General features: G+C 50.7%; 2 protein-coding genes across 2 annotated transcripts in view; one reads left to right on the top strand and one right to left on the bottom strand.

The window, feature by feature from the left end:
• LOC120980829 (tetraspanin-8-like) overlaps nucleotides 1-24685 on the bottom strand; it is a 94649-nt gene that overhangs the window by 44390 nt on the left and 25574 nt on the right. The window lies entirely within an intron of this gene.
• The window catches only part of NRIP3 (nuclear receptor interacting protein 3), a 33393-nt gene continuing 16077 nt past the window's right edge, over nucleotides 7370-24685 (top strand). Inside the window, exon 1 of the mRNA XM_040410145.1 lies at nucleotides 7370-7682. Within this exon, the coding sequence (XP_040266079.1) occupies nucleotides 7509-7682 (174 nt within the window). The 5' untranslated portion in view covers nucleotides 7370-7508. The remainder of the gene's footprint in view (nucleotides 7683-24685) is intronic.

Here is a 24685-nt window from a genome sequence, read left to right as displayed (position 1 = left end):
TCATCAACGGTGTCCACATCAGAACAGCAATGTCCCCATCAGCACAGCAAAGTCCCCATCAGCAGTGTCCCCAGCAGCACAGCAATATCCCCATCAGTATGTGTCCTCAGCAGCTTGTGTCCCCATCAGCGCAGCACAGCAATGTCAGCGTTCCCCATTGTGTCCCCATCAGCGTTGTGCAACACTTGCCTCCGCTGTAGCCGGCTTCTGCTCCTCTTCTTTTTTTTTTTCTTCTTGGACTCCTGAGTCCCGACTCCCGCCCGCTGCTACACACGTGGATTTGTTATTTCAAACAGCGGGCGGGAAGAGGGGAGGTGCCGCACCTGTGACGTCACTGGTTGCCGGGACATCGGCGGTCCCTGCAGCCAATCAAAAAGCACAGCGTGACAGCATGGGCGGTTGTGCGGCTTTCGTTCCTGCAACCTGTCAGCTGCGGGCGGGCGCGGAATCGAACACACAACACAAGCGTGACAGCATGGGCGGTTGTGCGGATTTGGTTCCTGCAACCTGCCAGCTGCGGGCGGGCCGGATCGAACGCACAAGCGGGCCGGTTCTGGCCCGCGGGCCGGGGTTTGGAGACCCCTGATCTAGAGGATCAGACAGACAACCTAGATCATCAAATGGAAGTGCTGCTTTTTGGGCTATTTTGGCGATCAGGGCGTCTACTTTAGGAGCCTTATCCCATGTTGAGGATACCTCTTCATCATACGGGTACTTTCTTTTTACTGAGGTGGGAATAAAAAACTTCCGGTCAGGATTTTCCCACTCTTTTTTGAGAAGGCCCTGTAAATTTTCGTGCATAGTAAAGACCCTATGTTTTTTGGGGCCTAGCGCTTGGAAGGCTTGATCCGCAGCAGATCTAGACTGTTTGATATCTTCTAGCTGCATAGTGGATCTTACAGCTTTCAGTAATGGCTGTCTATCCTCAGGGGGGAAAAAAGGATCTTCCTGAATATTCGTCATCCGAGTCGCTGGAAAACAACTGTCCTGATTCTTTATCTTCGGTACCAGAAGAGTCAAATTCCCCGCTTTCATATTCTGCGGACCTATCCGGGGACCTGGTACGGCCTTTACTGAATGCTTTAAGTGAAGCCTTCACTTCTGACCTAATCAAACATTTCATGGACCTGGTCAAACTCTGGGACTCTTCCGCCACAAGCTTATCTATGCATGTAGAACACAAAGGTTTAAGGTATGAAGCGGATAGGGCCACTTTGCATCCCGCACATTCCTTGCACTTGGTCTTGCTAGAAGACTTTTTTGGCGGCTTTGAGGTCTACAACAATCAAATATACCATTAGTAAGGAAAAGAACGTTCTCACCCATAGCGAATAAACTTTTCCTTCCCCACTCCTTAGGACCGGTACCGGGCCTCAAGGGTTCAGCGCGTCCATCCACAGGTTCCATCACACTGCCAAAGCTGGGAACCTCTTCAGCACAAACACTGTGTGCCTCTACGCTGGCTGCCTGCTCCTGCAGCCGCTCTTATATTTGAAAAAACGCGCCTCGGCTCCTACTCTCGGTATCCTACGGTCCCTGAAGGCTCCGCCCCCCGACGTCATCAAAATGCGCCCAAGAGCGGCCGCGCGCATGCGCAAAAGCGCTTGATGCACGCGGCCGCCATTCTTAGTACTGGCGGCGGTCCTCACCCTGGGACAAGAGTGGTGAGCCTCCTGAACACGGCTACAGCGGCTCCCCGCAGGACTGGACAGTAGCGCAGGAGGAGGAGGCAGACTTGCGGGAGCGGCTTCCGGCACAGCCACAGAACTATCGCTCCCCAGGGAAAAGGTCTCCGTACGGCAATCGGCCCAGACCCTCCCCCAGCGGCAGATGGTGCTAAGGTATGTCTTCGGCAGCGGACCTCCACTGCCCCTTCTCAGGATCTCCCATCCGGAGGACAGGAAACCTGAACTGGTGCTTGGTGGGGTGGGGGGGTGGGGGGTGTTCTTTTTATCTACTCAGGTTTCCTGTCCAGATGGGAGGTCCTGAGTCGCATAGGGTGCCGTCATGGGTGAGGGGAAAAATCTTGAAGTGATTACAGTAGAATTATAGACGTCTTCTCTGACTGCAGGAGTTTAGCCTCTTCTTTTCCATCTGACCTAGGCCACCATGATGACTTCTGACGATGACTTGCAGAGTTTGCTGCTTAGAGGTTTTTGGTTCTTCTCACCCTCTACATACACTTCTCAGCCCGTCACCACTTTCACAGGACCCCAATACTATGTCCTAGTGCACATTATATGACCGTACCTGCTGTGTAGTAAATAGCTTGCAAATACCGTACTTGGTGTCAGAACCACAGTTACCCCAAAATAATATTGGCAAACAGCTAGTGCCCCAGATGGTAATATATTAACCCTAAACATGCCTAAAAGGTAGCCTGAGTGCCTCAGCTTGCTTTGTCATGTGGACAATACTTAAACACTACTGCCTGCACGGCTACTAACCCCTCTTGTCCCAGACTAAAAACATAACTTTTACTTTTTCATGTTTAAAACTGGTGAAATAATATATTGTGAGCTACCTAAAGGGTTAAACACTGTGCCCCATGAGACTTGCTGTGTGTAAAGGGTCAGTAAGGTGTATAGGTTGGCGGGAGTGCACGAACACCGCTCAACCCAGCTGTATGAACAGCGTTCTCTGCTGTGCCTGATCTCTACTTGGCCCCCAAATCTGGGGTATAAACACCAATGTTAGAGGAGCCTGATGGCAATGTGTGTTCTTGTGTCAGGCAATAGCTCAGTAGGGTCAGCAGATTACAAACCTAGATTCCGCCAGCTATTCTGGCTTCATCAGGGGTATCGGGCAGACTTGAATACCTGACGCTGGTGGGGGAATTTAACCTCTCGTCTCTCACTTCCTGTGGGGAGAAGCACCAATCCAGAAGGTGTATGGATCGAACTGGTTAATTCTAGCCTATGACAGGTTTGTGACGTCACTCAAGGGGGAGGTCCAGAAAGACCCGATGCGCAGTAGGAACCGCCGCACACACTTACCCTCCATGCGTGTCATTTTCCTCGTGATGCGCATGCATTGGGACTTAGATGAAAAAAAACCCTGCGCAATGCCGATCGCCGCAAACACTTGTCTTCGGTTCGCACTCTCTGATTTTCTGCGCATGCGCCGGGACTTAGAGAAGGACACAACCCTAACCCTTAGAAACCAGAAACACAGCAGGAGAAAGAGGTTCACACACTTGACCTCTAGTCGCCTCCACTAGTTACCACTGCACATGCGCCGGGACTTGGAGGAAACCGAAGCTAAGGAGGGTACTGCGGCTGCTCCTATACTTTGTTCATATTGCCACAAGTTCATGTATATACTTGCTCATGCAAGGCAGGGACAATGGAGGCCTTACCATAGGTATCAATGCTACTGCAGACCCAGTATAAGAGACCCTAAGGGCTGCACAGTTTCTCCCAATCCTCATTAAAATGATGGTTATTTAGTATACAGTTTTTACACTATGTTACTTTTACATTTATAATGCCTTCCTGACAATCGCTTGTCACTTCAAAGTGACCTCAATATATATTTGTTGACTTTATAGCTTGTAACTGCTGTCAAACATTAATATGAGGAGGTGTTGGCCCCATCTGGGAATACCTATATCCGGCTCTGGTTACTACTCCCCACAGAAGAAAAAATACATATATTATTAGTAAGTTTAATAACCAAAATAAATATATTATTAATAAGTTTTATAAACCAGCGTTTGTATCTGCTCACATTGGATTCTGTTTTTAAAAAAATATAGCGTGCTGTCTTCATCTTACAAAAAAGATGTATAGGTAAAGCCTTCATTTAGCCCATTAGGGCGGAGGCTAATCTGACGATTTGGGGTTTGCTCGTGAATGTAAAACCTTGTTGCACTGTTTTCACCAATGGGGGTACCCAAAAAAGACCCTACATAAAGCCTTTCCTAGGGCTAAGAGCACCAACCGAGTAGATCTCCTAGTAAATAAACAAATGACATTTGAGACTTCACCAATAAGATGCACTGGCACTGGCATGTGCCAAGTACTGACAATGACCTTAAGGAGGTTGTGTCATTTAAACCCAAGATTACACACCGGAGGGATAAAAATCTAAAGGACTTTTTAGTGCATAGTTTTCATAGCACGGATCCACCTAAAACCACCTGGTTGAAGTCCGGTACAGTAGGAACCTACCCATGTGGTAGATGTAGCTTCTGTCCATACATACAAAAACTAAAGAGGTTTACAAACCCCCTGGATGACAGAAAATATGAGATCAGGGAATTCATGAACTGTCAAACAATGGGCATTATTTACATTGCACTCTGTCCGTGTCCCAAACTGTATGTGGGCAAAACATCTCGAGAATTTTGCCAACACATAAGCAGTATTAATACTAAGTCGGATACAACAATATCAAGACACGTCAGAGCTTTCCACAATGGTGATCCGAAATCCCTAAAGTTTTCGGGTGTCTGTAAAAAAAACCTTGGGGGCACGGAGAGGGGATTTAGACAAAATCCTGCTACAGGAAGAGACAAGGTGGACCTACCGCCTGAATAGCCTCAGCCCTAATGGGCTAAATGCAGGCTTTACCTATACATCTTTTTTGTAAGATGAAGACCGCACACTATATTTTGAAAAAAACAGAATCCAATGTGAGCAGATACAAACGCTGGTTTATTAAACTTACTAATAATATATGTATTTTTTCTTCTGTGGGGAGTAGTAACCAGAGCCGGATATAGGTATTCCCAGATGGGGCCAACACCTCCTCATATTAATGTTTGACAGCAGTTACAAGCTATAAAGTCAACAAATATATATTGAGGTCACTTTGAAGTGACAAGCGATTGTCAGGAAGGCATTATAAATGTAAAAGTAACAGTGTAAAAACTGTATGCTAAATAACCATCATTTTATATGAGGATTGGGAGAAACTGTGCAGCCCTTAGGGTCTCTTATACTGGGTCTGCAGTAGCATTGATACCTATGGTAAGGCCTCCATTGTCCCTGCCTTGCATGAGCAAGTATATACATGAACTTGTGGCAATATGAACAAAGTATAGGAGCAGCCGCAGTACCCTCCATAGCTCCGGTTTCCTCCAAGTCCCGGCGCATGCGCAGTGGTAACTAGTGGAGGCGACTAGAGGTCAAGTGTGTGAACCTCTTTCTCCTGCTGTGTTTCTGGTTTCTAAGTCCCAGCGCATGCGCACTATGGAGATAGAGAAGGACACAGAAACAGAGAGCGTTCTGTCACTGCTCCTAAGTCCCGGCGCATGCGCAGAAAATCAGAGAGTGCGAACCGAAGACAAGTGTTTGCGGCGATCGGCATTGCGCAGGTTTTTTTTTCCATCTAAGTCCCAATGCATGCGCATCACGAGGAAAATGACACGCATGGAGGGTAAGTGTGTGCGGCGGTTCCTACTGCGCATCGGGTCTTTCTGGACCTCCCCCTTGAGTGACGCCACAAACCTGTCATAGGCTAGAATTAACCAGTTCGATCCATACACCTTCTGGATTGGTGCTTCTCCCCACAGGAAGTGAGAGACGAGAGGTTAAATTCCCCCACCAGCGTCAGGTATTCAAGTCTGCCCGATACCCCTGATGAAGCCAGAATAGCTGGCGGAATCTAGGTTTGTAATCTGCTGACCCTACTGAGCTATTGCCTGACACAAGAACACACATTGCCATCAGGCTCCTCTAACATTGGTGTTTATACCCCAGATTCGGGGGCCAAGTAGAGATCAGGCACAGCAGAGAACGCTGTTCATACAGCTGGGATGATGGGTGTGGTTGAGCGGTGTTCGTGCGCTCCCGCCAACCTATACACCTTACTGACCCTTTACACACAGCAAGTCTCATGGGGCACAGTGTGTTTTAACCCTTTAGGTAGCTCACAATATATTATTTCACCAGTTTTAAACATGAAAAAGTAAAAGTTATGTTTTATTAGTCTGGGACAAGAGGGGTTAGTAGCCGTGCAGGCAGTAGTGTTTAAGTAATAAATAAACCCTTCCCTGATAGAGTCCACATCCTATAAAGGACCCTATGGCACATCATACTATCAGTGCTATTCCATGCAGTAATAGCTGGCAGGAGGTCTCGACAAGTCACGCGACTGTTGCGGCTGGACGGACCTCTGGATGACAGGACAATGAGGTTGGAGACTGACATCTAAATAAAGTTATGTGCCCCCTACCAGTGGGATGAGGAGGCTGTGCAAATATTTTCTAGAGAAAAGACTGGGCAAGACAGACTTCATCATCCCTCTCCCACTGGCAGCAGTGCTGTCTGCTTAACACCCCCTACACACAGACACACTGATAGCAAAATCAATAACCCTAACCACACCTCCTCCACTGGCAGCAGTATTGTCCCCCTAACTACACCTCCTCCACTGGCAGCAGTATTGTCTCCTATACCACCCCTCTCCCACTGGCAGCAGTGCTGTCCCGATAATGCCTTTCCCCTAAAAGCAATACTGGTCGCCTAATCAGGCTTGCAGTTCCTATTTAATCATATCAGATGGCCCCCTGACAAGTTGCCCCACAAGAAAGCTGCCCAGTAGGGCTGATTACCAGTCCGGGCCGGTACTCAGATGTGAGGGGTACAAGTGTTTGTGTTTGTTTGTCTGTAATTACAACATTTTACCAGTAGTCAGCAACAGATAGAAAAGACGGGCGGAATAATAACGGAGAGAGCGCCAAGAAAAGCGAACCATGGAGAACAGCAACAAAATACCTTTCATCTGCCGCTTTTCTTCTGAACCGTATCTGGTCATGGACGTCATTAAACACATTTCCCACATACTGGGAAAGCAATGGTTATCGGTCGCTCTTTCTGGAGAAGTTGTGAACCACAGGCCTCTAAGACTGCGTAAAGTCAACAACATTAACCCCTTCCTGACAGCCACTGCACTGGATGGCGGGTCTTTAAAGATGGCGCCCGCTCAGGAAGCGACTGGGTGTCGGAGCCAACTGCAAACATGGACATTTGACCCCTCAAATGCCAGGGTCAACTGCAACCACTGCACCTATATGGCCATTTACTGGGTGCAGGCTGCTGCTGGGGACCAGAATGTGGGAGAAGCCCTGGCGCCTTCTCAAGAATTTTATAAAAACATATATGCTGTATTTCAAATCACCCCCCTCCCCATTTTACAAATAAGTAATAATCTAAGATTAATGGCTGTGGCTGAAAACAGGCACAGACCTGATACTTCTTACAGCAGAGGGTTTGTTACATTGTATCCAGTCTAGACAATCAGACCAGGAGAGAGATCGGTGCAGCTGCTGTGGATACAATTGTAACAGACCCTCAGAAGTATAAGGTGTGTAGAGGTTTTCAGATTCTAGACTTGACAGGAAGCAGAGATCTTGAAGCAGAGGACTAGAAAGGCACAGCATGAGCGGCAGGAGGAGCGGAGCATCCGCACGATTCTGAGAGGTGGCACCAGAGTCACGTCTGCAGCAGAACCTGCGTCCGTCCTCCCCTAGAAAGCCGTGGACTGGGAGCTGCAGACACGACATGTTCTACTCCGGGATCCTCACCGACAGCAGCAGGAAAGATGGCGATCTGCGGGAAGCCCCCTCCCTGAGACAGCAGAGGAGGACCAAGCAATCCCTCCAGTTCATCCATAAGGATTCAGCCGACCTCCTGCCTCTGGATGGCCTGAAGAAGCTGGGGACCTCCAAGGACACGGTAGGGGACATGCTGCTGCCATGGGAAGGGGGGGACCCCAAAAATGGACAAATGTGGGGGAATCACAGGAAAACTAGGAATGAAAGCATTCAGAGATGATGGTGATAATAGTTCTGGTGATAATGGGTGTGATGTTTACCGAGTTCTGAAAAATGCATCCAAACAGCACGGGGGACATTTATAAGGGGGGGGGGGGGCTCTGGAGGACATTTATAAGGGGGGGCTCTGGAGGACATTTATAAGGGGGGGGCTCTGGAGGACATTTATAAGGGGGGGGCTCTGGAGGACATTTATAAGGGGGGGGCTCTGGAGGACATTTATAAGGGGGGGGGCTCTGGAGGACATTTATAAGGGGGGGGCTCTGGAGGACATTTATAAGGGGGGGCTCTGGAGGACATTTATAAGGGGGGTCTGGAGAACAGGACGGTGGACATTTATAAGGGGGGACTCTGGAGGACAGCACGGGGGACATTTATAAGGGAGGGCTCTGGAAGACATTTATAAGGGGGGGGGCTCTGGAGGACATTTATAAGGGGGGGGGGCTCTGGAGGACAGCACGGGAACATTTGTAAAGGGGGGGTCTGGAGGACAGCACCGGGACATTTATAAGGGGGGGCTCTGGAGGACATTTATAAGGGGGGGGCTCTGGAGGACAGCACGGGGGACATTTATAAGGGGGGGCTCTGTAGGACCGCACGGGGGACATTTATAAGGGGGGGCTCTGGAAGACATTTATAAGGGGGGGGGGCTCTGGAGGACAGCACGGGGACATTTATAAGGGGGGGGGCTCTGAAGGACAGCACGGGCGACATTTATAAGGGGGGGCTCTGGAGGACAGCACGGTGGACATTTGTAAGGGGGGGCTCTGGAGGACATTTATAAGGGGGGCTCTGGAGGACAGCACGGGGGACATTTATAAGAAGGGGGCTCTGGAGGACATTTATAAGGGGGGGCTCTGGAGGACAGCACGGTGGACATTTATAAGGGGGGGCTCTGGAGGACAGCACGGTGGACATTTATAAGGGGGGGCTCTGGAGGACAGCACGGTGGACATTTATAAGGGGGGGCTCTGGAGGACATTTATAAGGGGGGCTCTGGAGGACAGCACGGGGGACATTTATAAGAAGGGGGCTCTGGAGGACATTTATAAGGGGGGGCTCTGGAGGACAGTACGGGGGACATTTATAAGGGGGGGCTCTGGAGGACATTTATAAGGGGGGGGCTCTGGAGGACATTTATAAGGGGGGGCTCTGGAGGACATTTATAAGGGGGCGGGGCTCTGGAGGACATTTATAAGGGGGCGGGGCTCTGGAGGACATTTATAAGGGGGGGGCTCTGGAGGACATTTATAAGGAGGGGGGCTCTGGAGGACAGCACGGGGGACATTTATAAGGTGGGGTCTGGAGAACAGGACGAGGATATTTATAAAGGGGGGCTCTGGAGGACATTTATAAAGGGGACATTTATAAGGGGGGCTCTGGAGGACATTTATAAAGGGGACATTTATAAGGGGGGGCTCTGGAGGACAGGACGAGGACATTTATAAGGGGGGGCTCTGGAGGACAGCACAGGGGACATTTATAAGGGGGGCTCTGGAGGACATTTATAGGGGGCTCTGGAGGACAGGACGAGGACATTTATAAGGGGGGGCTCTGGAGGACAGCACAGGGGACATTTATAAGGGGGGCTCTGGAGGACATTCATAGGGGGGGCTCTGGAGAACAGGACGAGGACATTTATAAGGGGGGCTCTGGAGGACATTCATAGGGGGGCTCTGGAGGACAGGACGAGTATAAGGGGGGGCTCTGGAGGACAGCACAGGGGACATTTATAAGGGGGGCTCTGGAGGACATTTATAAGGGGGGGTCTGGAGGACAGGACGAGGACATTTATAAGGGGGGGGGGCCTCCACTGCAGCGGGGTATACTGTGGGTCTAGGTGCATGTCTGTCAATCTATCAACAAGCGCCACACTGAGGCCACCTACACACATTGTGGAATACGTGGTTTTTCTGCGTGGATTCCTGTGTATAACCGCACCAGCAAATCTCAAGTACACTGCATGAAATCCACCCCAGAAACCGCTGTTAGACATTGTGGATGTGCCGCAGAAACGCACGGAAATTCATGCAGATCTCATGTGCGTTCACCTGCACTCGTGAGCAGATGGCCTAAAAGCCAGACTGCAGCTTTGGATGTGACTGGAGTAAAAGACATGCTGTAATTCTGCAGCAGACAACCCAGCGTACTATGGAGGTTACAGCGAAGTTTATCCAATAATTCCTTGCGTTTGCTTTGCTGAATGGAAACATTGAGAAGTGATCTAATTCTGATCACACAGCTGATGGGCTGCTACAGTGTATCAGAGAAACCTGATTGTGAGGTGGAATTAGTCATCGCTAAACAGATAAATAATCACAACTTTACACCCCCGAAAAACGATGGGCGTCATAGAGACTGAACTGCGTGCGGCCGTGGATTAGAGTGTAAGCTCTGCAGAACACTCCCTGCCACCTATTTCCAGGACCTGAATATCCCGACTGGCAGACTCATTTACCGCCATGATGTCACCGAATCGGAATGTGAGAACCCAACAGAGACAGGTCAGCGATTAAATCTGTATAAACCGGATAAAGAACCTAATTTGAAAGTGTTTACCGCAATCCATGGCTACACCCCCCCACCCCCCGCTATAACATGAGGCATGAGGTGCAAGGGGCCTCATGAAAGAAATCCGCTGCTATTCCAGTAGATAATTACCCAGATTTATGCATAAATGTAAATTAGCGAACTTTATACCTTGATGACTCCTCCCCCTGCTGCACTGTAAGCCCCTCCCACATCCAGGTAAAGGGGGGGGGGGGTGCACACTGAAGAATCATTTGCTGCTTCCATCCTATTAGAAATAAATAGGAGAATAATCAGGTTATTACAGCCGCAAGAGTATCATAGTCAGATCTGCACCGCCTGAGCCGAAGAGCAACAATGTATCATCGCTGAGACATGCAACAATGTAACAAATAGTGACAGCAAGATTGTGAACAAGTGTATCTAAGCCGATCCTGTGTGATACTGTCTGCTGAACCATGTATCTAACCCCATCAAGTGCGATACCGTCTGCTGAACCATGTATCTAACCCCATCAAGTGCGATACCGTCTGCTGAACCATGTATCTAACCCCATCAAGTGCGATACCGTCTGCTGAACCATGTATCTAACCCCATCAAGTGCGATACCGTCTGCTGAACCATGTATCTAACCCCATCAAGTGCGATACCGTCTGCTGAACCGTGTATCTAACCCTATCAAGTGCGATACCGTCTGCTGAACCGTGTATCTAACCCCATCAAGTGCGATACCGTCTGCTGAACCGTGTATCTAACCCCATCAAGTGCGATACCGTCTGCTGAACCATGTATCTAACCCCATCAAGTGCGATACCGTCTGCTGAACCATGTATCTAACCCCATCAAGTGCGATACCGTCTGCTGAACCATGTATCTAACCCCATCAAGTGCGATACCGTCTGCTGAACCATGTATCTAACCCCATCAAGTGCGATACCGTCTGCTGAACCCTGTATCTAACCCCATCAAGTGCGATACCGTCTGCTGAACCATGTATCTAACCCCATCAAGTGCGATACCGTCTGCTGAACCGTGTATCTAACCCCATCAAGTGCGATACCGTCTGCTGAACCGTGTATCTAACCCCATCAAGTGCGATACCGTCTGCTGAACCGTGTATCTAACCCCATCAAGTGCGATACCGTCTGCTGAACCGTGTATCTAACCCCATCAAGTGCGATACCGTCTGCTGAACCGTGTATCTAACCCCATCAAGTGCGATACCGTCTGCTGAACCGTGTATCTAACCCCATCAAGTGCGATACCGTCTGCTGAACCGTGTATCTAACCCCATCAAGTGCGATACCGTCTGCTGAACCGTGTATCTAACCCCATCAAGTGCGATACCGTCTGCTGAACCGTGTATCTAACCCCATCAAGTGCGATACCGTCTGCTGAACCGTGTATCTAACCCCATCAAGTGCGATACCGTCTGCTGAACCATGTATCTAACCCCATCAAGTGCGATACCGTCTGCTGAACCGTGTATCTAACCCCATCAAGTGCGATACCGTCTGCTGAAGCATGTATCTAACCCCATCAAGTGCGATACCGTCTGCTGAACCGTGTATCTAACCCCATCAAGTGCGATACCGTCTGCTGAACCGTGTATCTAACCCCATCAAGTGCGATACCGTCTGCTGAAGCATGTATCTAACCCCATCAAGTGCGATACCGTCTGCTGAACCGTGTATCTAACCCCATCAAGTGCGATACCGTCTGCTGAACCATGTATCTAACCCCATCAAGTGCGATACCGTCTGCTGAACCATGTATCTAACCCCATCAAGTGCGATACCGTCTGCTGAACCATGTATCTAACCCCATCAAGTGCGATACCGTTTGCTAAACCATGTATCTAACCCCATCAAGTGCGATACCGTCTGCTGAACCATGTATCTAACCCCATCAAGTGCGATACCGTCTGCTGAACCGTGTATCTAACCCCATCAAGTGCGATACCGTCTGCTGAACCGTGTATCTAACCCCATCAAGTGCGATACCGTCTGCTGAACCGTGTATCTAACCCCATCAAGTGCGATACCGTCTGCTGAACCATGTATCTAACCCCATCAAGTGCGATACCGTCTGCTGAACCGTGTATCTAACCCCATCAAGTGCGATACCGTCTGCTGAACCATGTATCTAACCCCATCAAGTGCGATACCGTCTGCTGAACCATGTATCTAACCCCATCAAGTGCGATACCGTCTGCTGAACCATGTATCTAACCCCATCAAGTGCGATACCGTCTGCTGAACCGTGTATCTAACCCCATCAAGTGCGATACCGTCTGCTGAACCGTGTATCTAACCCCATCAAGTGCGATACCGTCTGCTGAACCATGTATCTAACCCCATCAAGTGCGATACCGTCTGCTGAACCGTGTATCTAACCTAACCCCATCAAGTGCGATACCGTCTGCTGAACCGTGTATCTAACCCCATCAAGTGCGATACCGTCTGCTGAACCATGTATCTAACCCCATCAAGTGCGATATCGTCTGCTGAACCATGTATCTAACCCCATCAAGTGCGATACCGTCTGCTGAACCATGTATCTAACCCCATCAAGTGCGATACCGTCTGCTGAACCGTGTATCTAACCCCATCAAGTGCGATACCGTCTGCTGAACCATGTATCTAACCCCATCAAGTGCGATACCGTCTGCTGAACCATGTATCTAACCCCATCAAGTGCGATACCGTCTGCTGAACCGTGTATCTAACTCTATCATGCACAGCTTTGTACATTCAGCAGCTATTAGAGTTAATTAACCCTTCAGCCTCCTCCAGAGCAGAGACTATTAACCCTTCCCTTTCTATCCACCCTCTACAAAGCACTTTTGAGCGCAGCTGTTGTAGTCCGCCCACGTTACACACAGCGACGGCTGATAATAAGCGATACGTCTGCGGGAAATCAGACATGACAACATAAAACCCACAGACTATGACTGATCACTGCCACATGGAGCACGTGACTACTGAGCCGACTGCGCTGCTGTATTCTGTATATATGGACACTGCACAGTACCACTTCTCCTGTCCTGTATACTGGGTGTAATCCTCAGTATCTGCTCTTATTCTGTATATATATACACTGCACAGTACCACTTCTCCTGTCCTGTATACTGGGTGTAATCCTCAGTATCTGCTCTTATTCTGTATATATATATACACTGCACAGTACCACTTCTCCTGTCCTGTATACCGGGTGTAATCCTCAGTATCTGCTCTTATTCTGTATATATATATACACTGCACAGTACCACTTCTCCTGTCCTGTATATATATATACACACTGCACAGTACCACTTCTCCTGTCCTGTATACCGGGTGTAATCCTCAGTATCTGCTCTTATTCTGTATATATATATACACACTGCACAGTACCACTTCTCCTGTCCTGTATACTGGGTGTAATCCTCAGTATCTGCTCTTATTCTCTATATATATACACTGCACAGTACCACTTCTCCTGTCCTGTATACTGGGTGTAATCCTCAGTATCTGCTCTTATTCTGTATATATATATACACTGCACAGTACCACTTCTCCTGTCCTGTATACTGGGTGTAATCCTCAGTATCTGCTCTTATTCTGTATATATATACACTGCACAGTACCACTCCTCCTGTCCTGTATACTGGGTGTAATCCTCAGTATCTGCTCTTATTCTGTATATATACACTGCACAGTACCACTTCTCCTGTCCTGTATACTGGGTGTAATCCTCAGTGTGCAGGAGCCAGTGGACGGGTGTGGTCGTGTGTGTAGGAGTCAGTGGACGGGTGTGGTCGTGTTTGGAGGAGCTCCTGCTGATTGTCCAGCCGCTTCCAGGGATTTTTCCATCTATCCCAGCCCAGGCCCTGCCTCTCTCCCCAGGGAGGTGGTGGGGTCCTGGGCAATGAAGCGACTGAAGACCCAGGATCCTACTTCCCGGGGTAGGCCGGCGGGAGGTAGGGGAGGTGAGCTACCGGCCTCAGTTCCATCTCCCGCCTCGGGGGTCAGAAGATCCAGCAGGAGTCGTGGTGCAGCGGCCCCTGCAGCCCCCGGAGGTGAAGCCGTGTCCATCGCCGGCAGTTCCAGGAGGGCGGACAGTAGCCCTCCAAGAGGTACGCGGAGTGCTCCTGGGGATGGGACGGTTCCGGTTGAGGCTGACTGGGGCAACATGAAGCCCCGGGAACTAATCGCCGTTTACAGCTCCCGGATCACGGCCTATCTCCGGGAGTACGAGGAAGCGAATAGGACCCTCAAGAAGGTGAGGGAGAACCTGAAGCTTGAGAGGGGGAAGGTGGACAAAGCGGAAAGAAAAAACAGGCCAGAAATATCAAGAAAAATAAAAATCTTAAAAGAAGTCATTAAAGAGCTGCAGGAAAGAATGGGGGCCATTCTGGATAACAGTGGTCCCTTCAAGGAAAAGCTCATGAATGATCAAAGGTTCAATGAAATGGCTGGAAACCAAAAGCAGCAAGAAGATGACTCCTCTAGTGAGGAGGAAGAGTCGGACATGGGGGGGCAGCCTGCGGAAACTGGCATCACCGCAGAGCAGGTATGCCTGCCCCCCACTAGCTCTGACGAAGAAGGCGAGTTCAGTGAGAACAGCGGAGTTGGGGGGCAGCTTATGGCCGAGATACGCCACCTGGAGTCCCCCAAAATTCGTGAGGACATTTGTTTTGGTGATGAATTACCTGAAGATGAGCCGATGGGAAAGAAGAGAAAGGCTAAGACATTAAAGCCAGAGGTGAGGTATGTCTATGTGACCCACCCTGCGTGCCCTGGGCCAGCTGAAAAGCCAGCTCAGGGCACGAACCCCACCATCCTCCCTGGCCCGGTCTCTGCTGTGGGATCGGTGCATAGGAGTGGGGAGAAAGACGTGGCAAAGATGGCGCAGGACGCCGTCCCTGTTTGCGGTAACAGGGGCGGTGAGGAAAAGCTGGAGGGGCCAGACAGGAAGGCTCCCGGGGCGGGCGGCGAGGGGGACATGGTTGGTGGTCGGATGGCTCCGCCCGCCTCTGCTGGGGCACTGGACAAGTGCCGGGTGGAGGTGCGGCGGGGCGGTGTGGCTGCCACTGACCCCCTTGCAGAGGTTGTTGCCGGGATCCCTGTCCTGGGGTCTGCCTCCTCTGCCCCGGTCTGCTTCGCCGCTCCCGTGCGCCCTGCAGCCCCCCCTGCCGGTTTTGGCATGGCGGTGGGGGACAGGGGGGCGGGGGTGGTGGGGACGGCTGTGGGTGGAGGGGGTGGGACCGCGGGTACAGCGGTGTCCCGATCCGGAGTTGCAGGGGGAGGGTGCGAGGTGGCTGCCTCCGCCCCTCCCAGTTTGTATGCCCAAATCCCTGCCGGGGTTCCCGTCTCCTCTGCCCCGGTCTGCTCCGCTTCAGTCCCTTCCGCTGGTATTGTCGTGGCGGCGGGGAGTGGAGGCGCAGTGGGAGTGGTCAGGGGTGGAGGGGGTGGGGCTTCGGATGTCCAGAAAAGAGCTCAGAGCAGTGTGTGTGTAGGCAGAGAGGGAGGGGGCGGTCCTGATGAGAGTGTGGTGCGCACCGCCCCTCCCTCCTGCACTGTCCGTCAAGTGGATAAGGCCGGCGTGGCTGGGACCAGTGGTTCTACAGCCCGCCGGCCCGAAAAATCAGGAAAGACTGAAAAATCAGAAAAGACTGTTAAAAATGTGTCCAGCAAGGAGATGCTGGACAAAACAAATAATGTGACCTCGGTCCCCTCTGGCCCAGCAGTGTGTGTGGGGGGAGGGGAGAGTGTGGTAGTGGCCACTGAAGAAGTGGTCACTTGTGTAAATACAGTTTTTGTTAGTGGTGTTGGTGTTGCCCTGGGCCCTGATGGAGGGGTGAGTGTTGGAGGTCGGCCGCCCACTGTACAAGTGGCCGGTGCGCCTCATGTAGCCCCTTCAGAGGGGTCTGGAGTGGCACCTGCTGTAGATAGGTCTGGGGGGGATGGGGGTGGGCCCGGTCCGGCTGCCCCTCCTGCGTTGGTTGCGCCTGGCAGAAGTTATGCTGGTGTGGTTGCCGGCGCAGGGGGGGAGGGGCGGTCCCCATTGTCCTCCCCATTACCAATGTCTGGTGACGGTAACTTGCAGCGGCAACTTCTAGAGGCTCTTAGGAGAGGGGAGAATTCCATTACAGTAGGGGGGCAGCAGGTGGATCTATCCTTCTGGATAGACAGGCATGGCCTGCGTGCCTTCCGAGAGCAAGGCGGGGGCGAGACCACCTGGTCCTCACCCACAACCGGCCCCGGGTCAACCAGGCGGAATGTTGTCTGTCTGAAGTGGAGAGGCAATGAAGCGTGCCCTACCAGAAAGAGGGTGGCAGAGCTTCTCTTTCGGATGGGCATCAGGGCATGTGACATCTTTGCCCTGATACATCCGTATGGCACCCGGGAGTTTGATGTCAGTTTTGCCCGGCCAGAGGGTCTTGAACTTTTCTGGTCTGGGTATGAACTGGCAAAAGACCAGCCGGACTGGCAGGGGTTTTTTGTGCAAGCGATAACCCGCCAGAATGAGGTCAAGAAGGTGACCGTTCTCACCCGTAACGAGTCACTTTCTTGTGTTGACATCTTGACCTGGTTGAGCAGGTACGGGGACGTCCAGGGTCTTCCTAGCAAGAACCTGGATGAGTTTGGCATCTGGTCGGGTGCCTGGACGTTTCAGATTAAGTTGAAACATTCAGGGGGGTCGGTTTCCCACATACCATCATCTGCTTTCCTTGGTCGGGATAGGATCATGGTGTTCTACAGGGGGCAGCCTAAGCTGTGTTACAAGTGCGGCAGCCCTTCGCACTTCAGCGCCAGCTGCCAAGTGCAGAGGTGCGCGTTGTGCGGGGGTGAAGGCCATCTAGCTGCATCTTGTGGGCAGATTAGATGCAACCTGTGTGGTGAGCTAGGGCACCCGTTCAGTCGTTGCCCTCGCTCTGTCGCCAACGTGGCTCGTGCACGCGCGGAGGCGAGCCGGGAGGCCCCCACCGCCGAGGCGAGTGCTGGCGAAGGCGACAGGGCAGTGGGGTCGATGAAGAGAAAAGACGGCCCGTCCCAGCAGAGACGGAGGGAGAGGCGTCAAATGGAGAGGGGGCAGGTGGAACCCCGTCCTGGGGTGATGCCTGAGCCCTCCCAGGAGAATGCCTCTCCTAGAGCTGAGACCCTGGGGGATATCGAGGGGAATGAGGAACTCAGGAGACTAGACCGTTCCGAGGTGACTCTGTCCTCTTGCTACGAGAGTGCAACAGAGGGGAGTGAGACAGAGTCTAAAAGAATAAGAAGGAAACGTCTGACCAAAAAAAGATCTAGCCCGACTAGAGTGCCTGTGGAAGGCAAAGCCAGCTCCCCCCTGGACCTCTCTAATCCTGACTCTCTTCCCCTGGATCTTTCCAACCGGTACCTCACCTTGGATGAGATCTCCGCCTCCTCTTCTTCCGGGGAGGAGGTTCAAGGTGGGGGGCCGGAGGGGCAAGAGAAGGAGCCTCTGGAAGGGCCCGCGCCTCCCTCCGGTGAGGATGCAAGGTCCTCGGGAGGTGGGGCGGGTCCAGACACTGGGAATGGGAATGACAAGGGTGGTGCGAAGGGGGAGGCGGTGGTGACTAATGAGATGGACACCACTGTCTCTCTCAAAAGAGATCGTGCCACCTTAGGGGGTAGCCCCAAGAGGGGTAAGAAGAAGAACAAGAAGGGGAAGGGAAGGAAGAAGGCCGTCTAACTTAATCACTCTGTATGGCGGCACTCACTCCGTTGACGCTGGCGACCATTAATGTCGCCAGTATTAAATCGGATGCGGCTAGGTTTGCAGCCTTTGATTTTCTCAGCCGGGTTGAAGCTGACATTTTATTTTTGCAAGAGACCAGGCTGCCAGATTTGGCGGCTGTGTATAAAGCAAAAAAGGAGTGGAGGTGTGGTCCATCATATTGGTCTCTTGCGGCTGAGCCGTATAGCGGAGTGGCGGTTCTTTTTACCGCACCAGTAGAAAGCCGACGAGTGATTGAGTTAGAAATGGGGAGGTGTTTGATTTTAGATGTCCTCATGAAGGGTCAAGAGCTTCGCCTGATAAACATCTATGGTCCCCAAACCAGGTGGGATCGGAAGCGTCTCTTTATGAGGATCAAACCTTTCCTTTTTACGAGTCGGCAGGTGGTCTTTGGCGGGGACTTTAATACAGTCACAAGGTCCCAAGACCGGGGAGGCGCCAGAAACCGGCTGGCTTATGATAGTGTATCCCTGAATAGCATAGCTAGCGAGGCTCGCCTGGTGGATGTCCACATTAGGCACACCCCAGGCCACGGTGGTTTCACTTATTATAGAGGTAGTCAGATTAGGTCTAGAATAGACAGGTTTTATTTAAAGGAGGAGACTACTTTTTCACCTTTAGAGGTGGTAGAGGTGGAATTCTCCGATCACTGTCTAATTATGTTCTCTTTGAATGTTGCAGAATCCCCCCAAATGGGAAGAGGCTATTGGAAGCTAAATTCGGCCCTCCTGGAGGAAGCAGAGGTGAGACAATCCTTTAAGGACTTCCTTCAGAGTCAGGTAGAGTTGCTGGATCTTTGTGACACTAAGTCTGAGTGGTGGGAGATATTCAAAGATCGGGTGGCAAAATTCTTCCGCCAGCTCTCGAGCCTCAGGTCCCTGGACAGGTACCGCTTGTATCAGGGTCTGAGGAGGAAACTCGAACAACTGGTCTCGACTGGAGGTAGCCGAGAGGATATCTCCAGGGTGAAATCTTTGCTTAAGAGGTGCCAGTATGATAGGCACACATCTTTGGTTTTTGAGAGGGATTTCGGGAAGTACCGCTCGCCCGACCCTTACAGAAACTGTAAGATGTCAGTGAAAAGTAAGTTGGTGACGGGACTGGTCGATGGTACGGGATCTCTGGATAGGTCCAGATCAGGGATCTTGGAAATCGTCAAGTCCTTCTACTCGTGCCTCTTGAGGAAGAAGGATCTGAATCGGGACAGGATTTTGGCTTTCCTGGCTGAAACCATCCCTGAGTCAAGAGTAGACCTCTCTCTTGGCGTTTTGATAGAAGAAATCAGAGAAGAGGAAGTCAGCCTGGCGATCGAAGGGCTTGCCCTAAAGAAGTCGCCAGGCCCGGATGGCTTAACATCCGAGTTTTATAAGACCTTTAAGGACTCCTTGGTTCCCCTCTTGACTAAGGTATTCAATGAGTGCCTTTCCTCAGGTACTCTGCCGAAGTCAATGAGGAGGTCAGCTCTGATCCTTATATCAAAGGGTAAAGATCCGAGCCGTATTGAGAATTGGCGTCCCATAGCGCTTCTCAATACGGACAGAAAGATCCTGGCCAAGATACTGTTTAAACGGTTGGTGCAGTTTGCGCCCCGGCTCCTTTCGGAGACCCAACATTGCTCAGTTCCAGGCCGAAGCACGTTTAGTGCTGTGCTCGGTGTCCGAGAGGCAGTGGAGCAGAGTAGGGCGGGTAACTGGAAGGGGTACATGCTGGCTTTAGATCAGGCAAAGGCTTTTGATCGGGTTAACCACGAGTACCTCTGGGCAGTCCTTCTGAAATATGGCCTGCCGGGAGGGTTTGTCGATTGGTTAAAGATCTTGTATGCAGGGGCAGAGAGTTTCCCGCTGGTGAACGGTTGGTCTGGCAGCCCTTTTGAGGTCGGGTCTGGAGTCCGCCAGGGTTGTCCATTGAGCCCGCTCTTATACGTGTTTGCGATTGATCCTTTTATTAGGAGGATTGATCGGGGACCGTTAGCGGGAGTCAGGATGAGTCTGGAGGAGCCAGAAGCCACTCTGAGGGTGGTGGCGTATGCCGATGATGTCACTGTTTTCGTGTCCTCGGGAGGGGAGGCGGAATACGTGATGTCGGAGGTAGAACGCTACTCGGAAGTCTCCGGGTCCATGATTAACCGGGATAAGTGTGAGAGTCTCTGGCTGGGAGGGGGTGATCCATCTTTCGGTCTCCCGGACACCCTCCCAGAGCCCCAGTCGTCAGCCAAAGTCCTAGGCGTTCAATTCGGCCATGGGGATTATCCCACCCAAAATTGGGACAGCAGGCTCACGATCGCCGCTCAGAAGGTTGACCAGTGGAAGGGTTGGTCTTTGACCCTCAGGGAAAGGGTGAACCTGATCAAGACTTACCTTCTCCCTTTGCTTATCTATTTGGCCAGTGTATGTGTCTTGCCAGAACCTCTCTGGACTCGGGTTTACAGTCTGTTCTTTCAACTGTTATGGGGGAATAGGCTGAACCTAGTCAAGAGAGAGGTGACATACCGTACGAGGAGATTAGGGGGGTTGGGTATGGTCAACCCAGTGGTGTTCCTTGTGAACACCTTTGTTAAGATCAACCTGGCAAACCTCTGGAAAGAGAGGGCTCCTCCGTGGGTAGTCTCTTGCAGGGGTTGGTTTCGGCCTTTCTTCCAGGAGTGGGAGACAGGAGGGCAAGTGAAGGATTTGCGTACACCTCACGGATATCTTCCGGCTTATGTCACCCCGATTCTGAAGGTGATCCGCCAGTGGGGTTTGGGAGTGAGGGAAATCAAGACCCAGTCAAGGAGATCCCTTGACGAGAGGGTCTTGTTGACCCACTTCTGGAAGCCCCTGGCCCTTAAGGATTGCCCAAGCCGGGATCTAGACAAGGGGTTACAGTTGTTAAATTCGGCAAGGATCCCCTTGAAGTTTTGGGACTTGGCTTGGCGCTGCTTTCACGGGAAGCTGTATGTAAGGGACAACTTGAAGTACAGGAACTCTGATGAAAGGGGTTGTCCCCGGGAGGAGTGTGGCGACATACTGGAAAGTATGGAGCACTTCCTGCTTCAGTGTCCCTTTAATACAGAGGTATACAAACGGGTGGGTGCATCCATTGGCTGGCCTAGGCTAGCCAACCTCTCCTATGCGGAATGGGCTTATGGAGCATTCAAAGGTTTGGGAAGAAGGGACCCATGCACAGCTTTTATAGTTAGCATAGTGATCAGGTACTTCACATGGAACGCACGGTGTTTAGTTTCAACCCAGCAGAAAGTCCTCCCTGTGGAAGAGGTGTGTAGGAACATTCTAGGTGACCTGGCGAAGGTTCGCTCTCTTGAGTGCGAGAAGGTGGGTACGGATGGGGTCTCTTACCTCTGGAGAGGCTTCACCTTTGATGTGCCTTAGCCTCAGTAGCACTTTTCCTGGTGTTGGGCTGAGGCTTTCACATTAGGTTTTTGTTTTGTATTTAAGATGAGTTTTTGAAGAAAGGTTTGCAAATGACTGAACTTGGGCCTTCGGGTGGATTTTAACATTGGTTTGTATAGATTGATATGGTTGTTATAAGATGTATATATTGTATGATAGGGTAAGTGGGGTGTAGTTAGGTTGGGTGGGATGGGGTGGGGGGGTTCATATTTTTGTGTGGGGAGACCTGCATCCAGCCCTGGACTATGCGGACATAGGAGGACATGAGGCGAGGGGCTGGGTGTGGGTGGTGGTGGAAGGGCTGGCCTCATGGAGGGACAAGAGGCGGAGGTTGGCCCTGGGTAAGGGTGATGGGATAGATAGATTGGTAGGGTTAGTATAGGTTTGTTTTCTCATATATGTGTGTAAAAAAAAAAAAAAAAAAAAAAATAATTAAAATTAAAAAAAAAAAAAAAATTATAATAATAAAAAATAAAAATAAAAAAAAAAATTATTAGAGTTATTTGATATTTCTGTTATGATTATTTTATGTTTATTATTTTTTATTGTAAGAAGTTGTAATTTAGTTTCTGTTCTGATTAATTTGTATAAATTTGTATATAGTCGGGGCTCAGCCGGATCGGATGTTTACGTTAGGCTAGGTTTCATTTTCTCCATTTTTTTTAGTAGGTATGAATGAGATAGTATGCATGTAGCTGGGCCAGTAGGGTAAGTGTATATACTTTATACCTTGTTTTGAAAATTTTATGGCAACGTTTTTGTATTTTTGTATAAAATTAAAAAAGAGTTCCTCAGTATCTGCTCTTATTCTGTATATATATATACACTGCACAGTACCACTTCTCCTGTCCTGTATATATATATACACACTGCACAGTACCACTTCTCCTGTCCTGTATACCGGGTGTAATCCTCAGTATCTGCTCTTATTCTGTATATATATATACACACTGCACAGTACCACTTCTCCTGTCCTGTATACTGGGTGTAATCCTCAGTATCTGCTCTTATTCTCTATATATATACACTGCACAGTACCACTTCTCCTGTCCTGTATACTGGGTGTAATCCTCAGTATCTGCTCTTATTCTGTATATATATATACACTGCACAGTACCACTTCTCCTGTCCTGTATACTGGGTGTAATCCTCAGTATCTGCTCTTATTCTGTATATATATACACTGCACAGTACCACTCCTCCTGTCCTGTATACTGGGTGTAATCCTCAGTATCTGCTCTTATTCTGTATATATATATATACACTGCACAGTACCACTTCTCCTGTCCTGTATACTGGGTGTAATCCTCAGTGTGCAGGAGCCAGTGGACGGGTGTGGTCGTGTGTGCAGGAGTCAGTGGACGGGTGTGGTCGTGTTTGGAGGAGCTCCTGCTGATTGTCCAGCCACTTCCAGGGATTTTTCCATCTATCCCAGCCCAGGCCCTGCCTCTCTCTCCCCAGGGAGGTGGTGGGGTCCTGGGCAATGAAGCGACTGAAGACCCAGGATCCTACTTCCCGGGGTAGGCCGGCGGGAGGTAGGGGAGGTGAGCTACCGGCCTCAGTTCCATCTTCCGCCTCGGGGGTCAGAAGATCCAGCAGGAGTCGTGGTGCAGCGGCCCCTGCAGCCCCCGGAGGTGAAGCCGTGTCCATCGCCGGCAGTTCCAGGAGGGCGGACAGTAGCCCTCCAAGAGGTACGCGGAGTGCTCCTGGGGATGGGACGGTTCCGGTTGAGGCTGACTGGGGCAACATGAAGCCCCGGGAACTAATCGCTGTTTACAGCTCCCGGATCACAGCCTATCTCCGGGAGTACGAGGAAGCGAATAGGACCCTCAAGAAGGTGAGGGAAAACCTAAAGCTTGAGAGGGGGAAGGTGGACAAAGCGGAAAGAAAAAACAGGCCAGAAATATCGAGAAAAATAAAAATCTTAAAAGAAGTTATTAAAGAGCTGCAGGAAAGAATGGGGGCCATTCTGGATAACAGTGGTCCCTTCAAGGAAAAGCTCATGAACGATCAAAGGTTTAATGAAATGGCTGGAAACCTAAAGCAGCAGGAAGATGACTCCTCTAGTGAGGAGGAAGAGTCGGACATGGGGGGGGCAGCCTGCGGAAACTAGCATCACCGCAGAGCAGGTATGCCTGCCCCCCACTAGTTCTGACGAGGAAGGCGAGTACAGTGAGAACAGCGGAGTTGGGGGGCAGCTTATGGCCGAGATACGCCACCTGGAGTCCCCCAAAATTAGTGAGGACATTTGTTTTGGTAATGAATTACCTGAAGATGAGCCGATGGGAAAGAAGAGAAAGGCAAAGACATTAAAGCCAGAGGTGAGGTATGTCTATGTGACCCACCCTGCGTGCCCTGGGCTAGCTGAAAAGCCAGCTCAGGGCACGAACCCCACCATCCTCCCTGGCCCGGTCTCTGCTGTGGGATCGGTGCGTAGGAGTGGGGAGACAGATGTGGCAAAGATGGCGCAGGACGCCGTCCCTGTTTGCGGTAACAGGGGCGGTGAGGAAAAGCTGGAGGGGCCAGACAGGAGTCTTTGGCGGGGACTTTAATACAGTCACAAGACCGGGGAGGCGCCAGAAACCGGCTGGCTTATGATAGTGTATCCCTGAATAGCATAGCTAGCGAGGCTCGCCTGGTGGATGTCCACATTAGGCACACCCCAGGCCACGGTGGTTTCACTTATTATAGAAGTAGTCAGATTAGGTCTAGAATAGACAGGTTTTATTTAAAGGAGGAGACTACCTTTTCACCTTTAGAGGTGGAATTCTCCGATCACTGTATGATTATGTTCTCTTTGAATGTTGCAGAATCCCCCCAAATGGGAAGAGGCTATTGGAAGCTAAATTCGGCCCTCCTGGAGGAAGCAGAGGTGAGACAATCCTTTAAGGACTTCCTTCAGAGTCAGGTAGAGTTGCTGGATCTTTGTGACACTAAGTCTGAGTGGTGGGAGATATTCAAAGATCGGGTGGCAAAATTCTTCCGCCAGCTCTCGAGCCTCAGGTCCCTGGACAGGTACCGCTTGTATCAGGGTCTGAGGAGGAAACTCAAACAACTGGTCTCGACTGGAGGTAGCAGAGAGGATATCTCCAGGGTGAAATCTTTGCTTAAGAGGTGCCAGTACGATAGGCACACATCTTTGGTTTTTGAGAGGGATTTCGGGAAGTACCGCTCGCCCGACCCTTACAGAAACGGTAAGATGTCAGTGAAAAGTAAGTTGGTGACGGGACTGGTCGATGGTACGGGA

The sequence above is a fragment of the Bufo bufo genome, chromosome 10, assembly GCF_905171765.1.
Source record: "Bufo bufo chromosome 10, aBufBuf1.1, whole genome shotgun sequence".
NCBI classification, from domain to species: Eukaryota; Metazoa; Chordata; class Amphibia; order Anura; family Bufonidae; genus Bufo; species Bufo bufo.
The sequence above is the reverse complement of the archived record's forward strand: the minus strand, read 5'-3'. Positions and strand labels throughout refer to the sequence as shown.